We start from the raw sequence: 13,396 nt of genomic DNA, 5'->3' as shown, positions 1-13,396 counted from the left end.
AACAATAACTTCAGAAGATCATTCATCATGATCAAGTGGGATTTACCCCGGTGATTCAAGGTTGGTTCAACTTACACAAATCAATCAATGTAATATATTATATCAACCGAATGAAGGGTAAATCCATATAATCATGTCAATTGATGCTGAAAAAGCATTTGATAAAATTCAACATCGCTTCTTGATAAAAACTCTAAAAAAACTGGGGATAGAAGAAATATACAACAAACCCATAGCTAGCATCATACTGAATGGAGAAAAGCTGAAAGCTTTTCCTCTATGGTGTAGAACAAGACAAGGATGCTCATTTTCAACACTGCTTTGCAAAATAGTTCTGGAAGTCTTAAGCTAGAGCAATCAGAAAAGAGAAAGAAATAAAGGCCATCCAAATTTGGAAAGGAAGAAGTCAAATTACCCTTGATTGTCAGGCGATATAATATTATTATTGAAAAAACCTAAAGACTCAAAAAAAAAAAAAAAAAAAAAAAAAAAAAAAAAACAATTCACAATAGCCAAGATTGGGAAGCAATGTAATTGCTTATCAACAGATAAATGGATAAAGAAAATGTATACGTCACAGAGTAGTATTCAGCTATAAAAAAGAATGAAATCCAGTCATTTGCAACTACATAGATGGAACTGGAGGTCATTATCTTACATGAAATAAGCCAGGCACAGAAAGACATAATTCACATATTCTTACTTATTTGTAGGAGATTAAAATTAAAACAATTGAACTTACAGTAATAGAGCATAGAATGATGGTTACCGGATGCTGGGAATGATGGTGGGTGTAGGTTGGTGGGAAGTGGAGATGGTCAATGGGTTAAAAAAAGCTTAGAAATAATGAATAAAATCTAGTATTTTATAGCACAACAGAGTGACTATAGACAATGCTAATATTGTACATTTTATACAACTAGAAGCATTTAATTGAATTGTTTGTAGCAAAAAGGATAGATGCCTGTGGTAATGGATACGCCATTTTCCATGATGCAATTACTATATATTGCATGCCTATAACAAAAAGTGTCTCATATACCCCTTATGTATATACACCTACTATGTACCCATAAAAATTAAAAATTAATAAAAAGAAGCAACAGAATCTTGAGTATAGTCATGTGTTACTGAAGACCTATAAATTTTTAAATATTTAAATTATAAAATATAATTAATGAAAATGTATTCTTTTATCACACATGTGTGTTCTTTTATTCAAGAAAATACTTTCATTATTTTTAAAACTTAATTTTATGGACAAGAAAAAAACTGCATGAATTTAAGTATTTAATAATTTGATATATGTGGTCATATATTAATATAATATTTACTAGCATCTCAAAATGCAATATATGTGATATTTATTTGAAGTTCAGTTCAATTTAACATTTTATCTGTAAAGGCATAGACACTATATTATGTAAGGGGAAACAGCCCAGTATCACAGTGGTTGCAGAATGACAAGGTTTACTTGTCTCTAAGACAGAATTCTTGGAATTAGGAACACTCATGCTAGCTATATGAGACAGGTAGATAAGCTCCTTAAGTGAGATGAACAAAACAAATATCATGCTATCATTTATTTTTCTGATTTCTTGAAATAAGAAAAAAATATTCCTCTTCTATGGCAGGACAATTATTTTATTATAAAAATCCGTGTTAAAGTTTTTACCAGCATAAAGTTGTGCACGCATATTTCTGGGTTATAATGGCTGCTTACAATATTTGATTTACTCTTACCCATTTTCCAACTATAAGCATTAAAAAATATTCATCTATCACTCATCCACTATTTCAAGCATATATTTTCCCTTTATCTCTATTATAATCTACCACATCTTCACAAAAGGTATGAAAGTATAATTATAACTAACAAATACATCGTGCTTTCCATGTGTTGGTGATGTTTTCAATAAGCTTACGTGTTCTAAATAATAACAGTGTCACATGAAAATTTTGCTCTGGGTACTACTCTTGTGACTATTTATATAGAGAGAAACTAAGCCACAGAAGCTTTAAGTAAATTGTCACACTACTTGGAAAGTAGTAAAGATGTGATTTGAACTCAGGCTTTGTAATGAGTGTTCTTAACCATTATGCCATGATCATCAAAAAGATAACTTTTTATAAATATCCTAGAATTTTACCAATTTAGGGCCACTACTCCTTTGACATTTGAAACATTTTATCTTGCTCTTGAAAACAAAATGCATGCATATTTCATCTTAATCTTTGTTGACGTTTCTTCTTTAGTTATAACCTGTTTTAACTCTTCCATGAGTTTAATTGATACTAAGGGTTTTAACATCAATGTTGTCAACTTCATAAAACACAGCTCTTGTAAAAGTTTAACATTTCAGCTGGCGCTGTGGATCATGCCTGTAATCCCAGCACTTCGGGAGTTTAAAATTTCACTTTGATATACATTTGCATTTTATGTTAGATATTCTCTAAACACAAAAATATGTCTCAGACTGAAAGGCTAACTGTGCAGTTATAGACAATTTTGTTAAGCTAGAATGATGAAGGGGTGGATTGAATGAGATCTATTTCTGTAACTGGTCAGTTCATTTTAGCAGACCTTTTCACTATGACAACCTGCTGGCTGTGATTCTAAAGAGTCTACCTCCTTTATCTACTGATTTTTTATTCTCTTTTTCTAACAAAAAGACAGGCCTCTAGGTTCTAATTTACTTGAAAATTTTGAAGAGGAACTCAAGAATATATCTTCATTATGTGGACTAAGTATAGAATGTGTGCGGCCAACTTTCCTGCTGCATTTATAAAACCCAGGGACAAATTATATTCTTTAACTTTTACTTATGACTGGCTGTAACTTAGAGTTATATATTATATTCTTTGCTAGGAATAGTTTGTAAATTATTATCAGACACCATTAAGATCATTTATCTTTTTATTCTAATTTAATTTATTTTTAAATTCAATATTAAAGGGCATCTAAATTGGTAAAGAGGAAGTCAACCTTCGCTCTTTGTTGGTGATATAACGGTATACCACAAAACTCTAACTACTCATCCAAAAAGCTCCTAGAACTGATAAATGAATTCAGCAAAATTTCAGGACACAAAATTAATGTACACAAATCAGTAGGTCTGCTATACACTACCAGCAACCAAGTTGAGAATCAAATCAAGAACTCAACGCCTTTTACAATAGCTGCTAAAAGGAAAATACTCAAGAATATACCTAACCAAGGAGGTGAAACACATCTAGGAGGAAAACTGAAAATCCCTACTGAAAAAAATTATAGATGACACAAACAAATAGAAACACATCTCATGCTCAATAATAGGTAGAATCAATTTTGTGAAAATGACCATACTTCCAAAAGCAATCTATAAATCCAATGCAATTCCCATGAAAATAGCTCTGTCATTCTTCACAGAAATAGAAAAAAAAATCCTAAAATTCATATGGAACCAAAAAAGAGCACGCATAGCTAAAGCAAGATTAAGCAAAAAGAACAAATCTGGAGGCATCACACTACCTGATTTCATACTATACTATAAAGCCATACTTACTAAAACAGCATGGTACTCCCATAAAAATAGGCAAACAGACCAATAAAACAGAATAGAGAACTCAAAAATAAAGCCAAATACTTAGAGCCAACTGATCTTTGACAAAGCAAACAAAAAAATAAAGTGAGGGAAGGACACCCTATTCAACATATGGTGCTGGGATAATTGGCAAGCCACATGTAGAAGATCCTCATCTCTCACCTTATACAAAAATCAACTCAAGGTCGATCAAAGACATAAATCTAAGACCTGTAGCCATAAAAATTCTAGAAGATAACATCAGGAAAACCCTTCTTGACATTGGCTTAGGCAAAGAGTTCATGATCAAGAACCCAAAATCAAATGCAACAAAAACAAAGATAAATAGACGGGACTTAATTAAACTAAACATTTTCTGTACAACAAAAGAAAAATTCAGCAGAGTTAAAAGACAACCCACAGAGTGGGAGAAAATCTCTGCAATCTGTATATTTGACAAATGACTAATATCCAGAATCTACTACAAGGAACTCAAAAAAATCAGCAAGAAAAAATAATTATCAAAAAGTGGGCTCAGGACATGAATAGACAATTCTCAAAGGAAGATATACAAATGGCCAAAAAAATATGAAAAAATGTTCAACATCTCTAATGATCAGGGAAATGCAAATCAAAACCACCATGAGATACCACCTTACTCTTGCAAGAATGGCCATAATCGAAACTTTTTATAAATAAAAGTTAATGTGGATGTGGTAAAAGGGAACACTTTTACGCTGATGGTGGGAATGTAAACTAGGACAACCACTATAGAAAAGAGTGTGGAAATTCCTGAAAGAACTAAAAGGAGAACTACCATTTGATCTAGCAATTCCACAACTGGGTATCTACCAAGAAGAAAGAAAATCATCATATGAAATATATAGTTGTGCTCATATGTTTGTATCAGCACAACTGGCAATTGCAAAAATAAGGAATCAGCCCAAATGTCCATGAGTGGATAAATAAATTAAGCTGTGTGTGTGTGTGTGTGTGTGTGTGTGTGTGTGTAGTATGCATATATACTACTATATATACATGTGTGTGTGTGTATATATATATATATATATATATGTATGTATATATATACTACTCAACCATATAAAGGAAGAAAATAATGGCATTCATAGCTACCTGGATGGAATTGGAGACCATTATTCTAAGTGGAGTAACTCACAAATGAAACATCAACATTGTGTGTTCTCACTCATAGGTGGGAGCTGGGCTATGAGGATTCAAAGGCATACGAATGATATAATGGACTTTGGAGACTCAGGGGTAAGGGTGGGAGGAGGAGTGAGGAATAGAAGACTACACATAGGGGTTCAGTGTACACTGCTCGGGTGATGGGTGCACCAAAATCTCAGAAATCACCAGTAAATAACTTACTCATTGTAACCAAACACCATCTTGTCCCCAAAAACCTATTGAAATAAAAAATTCAATATTAAGTCATGATATTACATGCTTCCAAGTTTATAGATAAAATGATATGTATTAATGTTTATAATATCTAATACAAAGGTTTTCTAAAAGCACCCGAAACCTAAAAGCACAAAAGTCAGAAAATATTTTTGCTGTAAATATCTGAAATTTTTTTTATGCATTTCACAGGGTTTCTGTTAAAGCCTTATGCTTTTTCCAGAATTCTTATTGATGGATGAGATACTGACATTTCCATTATATACTGCTAAAAGAATAAGTGATTTGTGTAGTGTGGGATGGATGCAGAAGAATATCACTAAAAGTCCTATGAACCTTGAAAGAAAAATAAAGAAATACTCTGAGCACCTGTATGTCACAAATGTAATATTCTAGATAAAATCAATTATTGAAAGACATATTTTCTAAAACTCATATAAGAAGAAACAGACAATCAGAATAGACTTATGTCTCTTAAAGAAATTGAATCACTAGTTACCAGTTTTCCAACACAGAAAGCACAGGCACAGATGGGATTATTAGTGAATTTTATCAAACAGTTAAGAAATACTTTGTATCAGTTTTCCACAATCTCTTTCAGAAGATAGAAGCAGAGGGAATACTTCCTAACTCATTCTATAAAGCATTACACTAATTTCAAAAACAGACAAAAAGATTACAAGAGAACGTAAACTTCAGACCAACTCCTCTCATCAATATAGGTGCAAAAGTTCTCACCAAGTATTAGAAAATTGAATCTAATGATGTATAAAAAGAATATTACACCAAGAGCAAGTGGTACTTCTCCAGTATTGTTTTAGCATTTAAAAATCAATTAGTGTAACCCATCACACCAACAGCCTAAAGTAGAAAAATCCCATGATTATATCAATTAATGCTGAATAAGCACTTGACAAAATTAAACAACGATTCAGGACAAAAACTCTCAGTAAACTAGAAGTAGAAGGGAATTTCCTCAATTTGATAAAGAGTATATGTATATACAGAAAACCTATAGCTAACATCATAATTAATAGTGAGAAACTTGAAACTTTTTACAAAAATCAAGAATATGGCAAGGGTAACCCCTGTAACCACTCCTCTTCAACAGTGTACTAAAAGACGGCTAATGTCATAAGATAAGAAAAGAAAAGGAAGGCAGATTATAAAGGAAGAACTAAAACTGTCTGTGTTCAAAAATAATATGATTGTCTATGTAGAACATATAAATTAATTAACAGAAATCCTTCTGGGGCTAATATGCAATTACAGCATGTTTGCAGTATAAAAATGTTAATATACAAAAGTCAATTGCTTTTTTACATACCATCAGTGAACAAGCAGAATTTGAAATTAAAATCATAGTACCATTAACATGAGCATCCACCAAAATGGAATAGGAATACACCTTATAATACATGTATATAATCTACATGAGGAAAACTCCAAAACTGTGATGGATACAATCAAAGAACTAAACAATTGGAGAGAAATTCCATGTTCATGGATAGGTAGGTCAATATTGTTATGATGTCATTTCTTCATGACTTTATCTATAGATTCAATGCAACTTCAATTATAATCCAAGCAAGTTGTTTCATGGATCTCAACAAACTGATTCCAAAGTTTATATGGTGGGACAAAAGACCTGGCGTGGCCAACACAAAGTTAAAGTAAAATATAGTTGAAGGATGAACACTCCCAAACTTTAAGACTTACTATAAGGCTACAGTAATCAAGACCCTGTGCTATTGGTGAAATAATGAACAAACCAATGAATGGGACAACATAGGAAGCCTAGAGATAGACCCACATAAACTCAGTCAATTGATCTTTTACAATGGCACAAAGGCAATAAAATAAAGCAAAAGTAGTTATTTCAACAAATGGTGCTGGAACAATTATAATAAATTCACATGTAAAAATAAATAAATATAGACACACACCTTGAATCCTTCAGAAGAAGTAACTTAAAATGAATCATGGACATAATTTCAAAACACAAAACTATAAAACTCCTAGAATATGAGAGAAAATCTAGATTACTTTGTGTATGGCAATGACTTTTTAGATAAAATAGCAAGAGTAAGGTCTACAAAAGACATAATTGATAAGCTGGAATTCACTGAAATTTTAATAAACTTCTGCTACATAAAAGATAATATCAAGTGAACAAGAAGACAAGTTACAGTCTAGGAGAAAATATTTACAAAGGCTTGTCTAATAAAGGACTATATCTTGAATACACAAAGAACATTTAAAGTGTAATAGTAATAATAACTCAATTAATAAATAAGTCAATGATCTTAACAGATACCTCACCAAAGAAGATACATAGATGGAAAATAAACATATGAAAAGTTGTTCCACATCATCTCATCAGGTAAATGAGAATTAAAACAACAATGAGGTATCATTACACATCTAATAGATTGGCGGAAATCCAGAATGCTGACAACACCAATGCTGATGAGAATATGGTGTAATAGGAACGCTCTCAAAATGTCTTCTGAAGTGGAAATACCATTTTGCATTCCCACCAGCAGTGGGGATACAAAACACTCTTTGTGTGGAATTTAAAAGGAGATATTTCAAACTCCACTGTGGCCTATGGGAGAAAACTGAGTATCTGGTGATCAAACCTAGAGGCAAGCTAGCTGTGAAACTGCTTTGCTATGTGTGCATTCATCTCAGAGAGCTGAACCTGTGTTTTGATTCAGCAATTTAGAAAAGCACTTCGTGTAGAATCTAGAAATCAGCAGTGCAGTGGGAATGCAAAATGGTATTTCTACTTCAGAAGACATTTTGGCAGTTTCCTTCCAAACTAAACATATTTTTACCATGTGATTAAATAGTCATGTTCCTTGGTATTTATCCCAAGTAGTTAAAAGCTTATCTCTACACGAAAATCTGCATATGGACATTTATAAAAACCTAACTCATAATTGCCAAAACTTAGACGTAATCAAGATGGCCCTCTGTAGGTAATTGGGATGTATGCAGAAGGAAGTCAGTAAACATAAACTTCCCAGGCTATTCCTTTCATGTACCTCTTGGTTGGTCAAAACATAAATAATATTATGAAGACATTTTCTGCTCTCACAACAACATAACTTTCATGTGAATTGAAAAGACTCTTTTCAGACATAATGAAAGTCAAATTAGAGAAAGCTGAAGAAACAAAACCAAACTTCGTAGCAAATGAAGTTTCTTAAGGGTTGAATTGTGTCTCACAAAGGAGTTTAAAAGACCTAAGCCCCATTACCATAGAATTTGATCTTATTTGGGAATTGAATCATTGTGGATGTAACTAGATAATTTAAGATGAGGTCCTAATGGATTAGGGTGAATTCTTAATCCAATGTGACTGATGTTCTATAAGAAAAGGCAAGACTAGGCAAAGATAAACACACAGAGAGGACAATATATGATTATAGAAGCAGACTGTAGTGATTTCCCTATACCACAAATGCGAGAGAAGTCTTATGGCCACTAGAAGCTGGAAAAAGCAAGAAAGGACCCTTCCCTGACCCCCACCTCCAGTTCAGAAGAAGTATGTCCCCGTCAGCACCATGATTCTGAACTTCCAGCTTCCAGGAATGAGAGAATAAATTTTTGTTGTTTTAGCCACACAGTTTGTGGTATTTCGTTATGGAAGCCCTAGGAAACTAATACAAAACATGGCAGAAACTTGAAACATATATGAGTAAAGTGTCATGCATTGGCATTCTCCAGTGACCAGCAATCTTTTTTTTTTTTTTTAGATTTAGATGTCCAAATCCAGACCAGAATAATCTGATCTGATCTTTTATTTTTTAAATCAAATCAGTGGCTATAGTGGTGCAGATATATAAATGATAGCTAAAACAACAAAATCAGCAAAAAATAGATAAAAACTAAAAATATAAAAAGTAAAAATCCTCAAAATACAATACATATATGGTAGGTACATATAGATAAAAGTGACATGTTTAAATTATACATTTATTTTAATTTAATTTACTAGTCATTTATTCTTATGACTATAAAGTATAAATTTCATTCTTAAAAAATAAATCATGAGGTATATGACAGCAGAGATATCTTAATTAAAATATCTTCCAATTTTACTTTGAGTTCTTTAAATTCCCATGCCTAGGACTTAGTAACTACAAGATAAATGAGAGGCTGCATTAGAAAAGATCATAAAAATGATATGAATTTTAATTAGTTTGCATGATGATACCTATAATCAATTTGCTTACACTGTTACTTTGAGATAAAGCTTTTAAATTAAGTTACACGATTGCAAAACTTAGAAATACTTGTTTAATAAGACCAATACTCTACAGTGTCTGATTTTGGAAATAAGCCATAAAATTAACCAGAAAAAAAATGAATAGCATGATATTATAAAAATAGTCTATGTTCCTCCCCAAACCTATATTCACTGTAAAGGGTAAGCGTGAAGTCCACCTCAAGATATGTTACAGGGATCATCAAGAAGTCAGCAAAATCAATCAGAGCTGTCATCGTTGTTCTATTGCCTCACTGGGCTTCTTCCTTTCATTGTTCCGTAAAATCAATGTATAGTTTTGAAGAAATTTCATCTCTCTTATTTTATTTTCTACTACTAAACCAAATTGAATATGCTATAATTGGTCCTTAGTTATTGAAGGCATATTGGAATACATCAGTGATTCAACTATTTGAAATCATTTATATACATTTTGTTATAAATATGTTCAGTTGTTGTTCAGTAGTGCCCTTGAACATTGGATAAATCAGCTTTTATTGACTTATAGAAAGTTAAACATTGCATGAGCTTCAGAATATATTAGGAGAGATATTATAAATTCTATAATATAGGGAACTTGTAATTCCTTGAGGTATTTAAGATATAGACATCTATCAAAAGTAGGTAACTCTTTTTAATCTGCCAAACACCATATAAATGTTACTTGAAATTAATACTGCTGGTGACATAGTCAAATTGCTCTAAAAATGTTATTTCCATACTTTTACATTATTCAAATTAAATATACATTTTATATTATAGAGTAAATTGAAAAAAGTAAATATAATGTGCATGCTGTATTTCAGTAAGTTTTTTAATATAGTCACTAATCATACCTGAATTAGTTCATTAATATCTACAAGTCCATTACTGTCTGCATCAAAATATTTAAACATTTGGTCCACCAATAGCTTCTTCCGAGATATGTCGTCGCCATTAGGATTTTCATTTTCTTGCATAATATATTTTTGATTTTGTAAATCTAAGAGCATATTTTTCATCTTGCTGTATTCAGTAGTCTTGCACTTATCTCCTGTAAGAAAAGAACTAGTTATTTTCAAAGCAATATTATTGAAAAGAAATCATATATTTTATTAAATCTAGAGGCTATTTTATGAATAACATATTATGTGCATAATTTTTACTTTTCTAGTGTTGCACGATTTACAACTTGTACAAGAAAAATGAAATGGGCTATTTCCATGGTAAGATAGAAAACTTTTATCTCTATTAGATCTAATAACAACATATTTCTGTGTGGTTTGTTTATAAGGAAGGCACTGATGCTATGAGGGACATAGAAAAACATGATAGCCCCATCTGGCTCCATCATTCAAATTTATGGTTTTAGTTTTTACCCTCACTCTATATCTCTGTATTGATGTTTTATAGGTGTAAAAAATAAGGTACAAGGAGGTGAAATGAATTGCTGAAGGCAAAGAATTAAATTGTTCTAGAGTTTGTATGACTGTACATATTTATGGGTTATGTGTGATATTTTGATACAGGCATACAATGTGCAATGATTAAAATCAGGGTAATTGGGATATCTATCACCTCAGCCATTTATGACTTCTTTAGGTTAGGGACTTTCTAAATCCAGCTTTTAATTATTTTGAAATATACAATAAATTATTGCTAACTATAATTGCCCTGTTTTTTTACCGAACATTAGATCTTATTCTTTCTAACAGTGTTCTGTACTCAACTAATCAACCCATCTTTATTCTCCCGCCATCACTTCCACCAGTATCTTTCCCAAGCTGTGGTAACCATCATTTTACTCTATAGACATGAGTTCAATTTTTTTTTTAGCTTAATTCACATACGAGTGAGTACATGTGATATTTGCCTTTCTATGCCTGGTTTATTTCACTTAATATCCTCCAGTTCCAGCATGTTATTGCAGATGTCAAGATTTCATTCATTTTTATGACTGAATAATATTCCATTATGTATATATACCAGATTTTCTTTATCTGTTTATCTGCTGATGAACACTTAGGTTGATTCCGCATCTTGACTATTGTGACTAGTGTCGTGATAAACATGAGAGTACAAATATCTCTCTGATGTTCTAATTTCCTATCTTTTGGCCATATATCCAGCAATGAGATTGCCTGTGCACTGCTGGTAGGAATGTAAATTAGTACAAACATTGTGAAGAACAGTATGAAGCTTCACAAAACCTAAAAATAAATTTATTTTCTTAATTCTTCTTAATAACACGAAGTTCATATTAGTATTCTTCTAATAGTGTTTTCTTACTGTCCTGATATTCATTCTTCTTTTTTTTTAGGGACCCTGGTATATATTGTGATATATATTTGCACTTTTTATTTTAAAGTTATTGTTTGCCTCTTCACAGCTAAATCATAAGCTTACTGAAGCAAGACTGAACGACAGATATTTAGTGCTTGCCATATAATAACCAGCACAATACTGAGAACATCATAGTTAGTGAAAATAATTTCTTGGATTACTGTCTCTCAAAAGTAAATAACATCTGGGTATGGTGGCTCATGTCTGTAATCTCAGCACTTTGGGAGGCCAAGGTCGGTGGATCACCTGAGATTAGCAGTTCAATACCAGCCTTGCCAACATGGTGAAACCCCATATGGACTAAAAATACAAAAATTGTCTGGATGGGGTGGCAGGTGCCTCTAATCCCATCTACTCAGGAGCCTGATGCAGGAGAATCCCTGAAACCTCAGAGGCAGAGGTTGCAGTGAGCTGAGACTGCACCACTGCACAGCAACCTGGGGTGACAGAGTGAGACTCCATCTCAAGAAATAAATAAATAAATATATAAATAGCTCTGATATTTTCACATAATTTTTTTATGTGAGGGAAAATCATTTTACTTACAATGGCCTCTAGATTGATGTCTTTATAAATGGTGTATTGAAATGGTATGTATACTGCTGATAGTGGAATATGAAATATACAAAAGTGCAGTGCATAATATAATTTGAAAATTAAATGATAGGTTTTAAATTTTTTATAACATTTTTAGGAAAAATTCCTAACTTTATAATTATGATCAATTTTGGCAATTAGGTTTAAGAGCATCTACAATTTTAAAAGAAAATGTCTAAAGATATTTAAATATGTGTCTGAGAAGCATGGGGCTGCAAAACAATATTTGAATCTCATTCTTTTCCGAGACAAAATACAAAACAATCTCTTCCAGAGAGATGATAGACTGTCTTTATTTTTCAAAGACAGTGAAATTACTATTGTTGTTCAGCACTTTTCATTTCTGGCAATCCTGTCAACAAGTTCTTTCTCACAATAAAATGTAAACTTTGTGCTGCAGATTAAGTCAATTTTGTATCATTCTGTTCTCACTAAAGAATAATAATAAGAATATGTTTTCATAATAGCAAGAAACTCATTGACAAAAGAGAGAAGTAATCAAATCCATAGCCATTGCTAGCAATTTTGGTATCTGGGAAAGCAGCACAAAGGAAGCCTTCAAATAGCGATCTCATGTTTATCAGTGCACAGGTGTGCATCAGGAAGGAGAAAAATATGTGACGAAAAAATACTGAAAAGGATTATACATCATTCCAATAGCCTTTCCTTGGCTTCCTGTATATGACCCTGGATCTGTATTGCTTTCATTTCTATCAACTGCCAGTGGGTGCCATATGGAACTGGGGGCTGACCTTTGACTAATGGCAAGGGGGAGATCAGAATGTTGGAGCGAGGTGGATGGGAATTAGGAATTCAACACTGAAAACCTTTGACTAATATTTAAAACTAGGGAAAGGATAGAGTTTGGGTTGCTCCACTCTAATTTTGATCTAATCTAATCAGTGTGATCATCATAGCACTCTCACTAATGCTTCATTTCCCAAACGGTTGTAAATTTCTTCTCAAGTCCAGAAATTGGGGCAGTTGCTGGAAATCCAAATAAAATAACCATAAAAAAACTACAGTTAAGGCATTCATATTCTGTCAATATGTACAAATGTAAGCAATTATTTAAATTATTTTAAACTTTATTAGCTTAAACAATTCTGTCATAGATTTTTTAGTTATAGATAGATATAGCTGTTATTAATAATAGAGTGCATGTGAGTCATGTAAGGAAGCCTTCCTACTTGGCAGAAATTTTACATATAGTAAG

At 32.2% G+C, this 13,396-nt stretch overlaps 1 protein-coding gene across 4 annotated transcripts in view; it reads right to left on the bottom strand.

The window, feature by feature from the left end:
• The window catches only part of FSTL5 (follistatin like 5), an 826,955-nt gene that overhangs the window by 415,590 nt on the left and 397,969 nt on the right, over positions 1 to 13,396 (bottom strand). For all 4 annotated transcript variants that reach the window (XM_017525990.2, XM_017525989.2, XM_017525991.2 and 1 more), the window contains one exon: positions 10,098 to 10,294. In XM_017525990.2, the coding sequence (XP_017381479.1) occupies positions 10,098 to 10,294 (197 nt within the window). The remainder of the gene's footprint in view (positions 1 to 10,097; positions 10,295 to 13,396) is intronic.

This window comes from Cebus imitator, unplaced genomic scaffold, assembly GCF_001604975.1.
Source record: "Cebus imitator isolate Cc_AM_T3 unplaced genomic scaffold, Cebus_imitator-1.0 Scaffold40, whole genome shotgun sequence".
Lineage (NCBI taxonomy): Eukaryota > Metazoa > Chordata > Mammalia > Primates > Cebidae > Cebus > Cebus imitator.
This window is presented reverse-complemented; position numbering and strand designations above follow the sequence as displayed.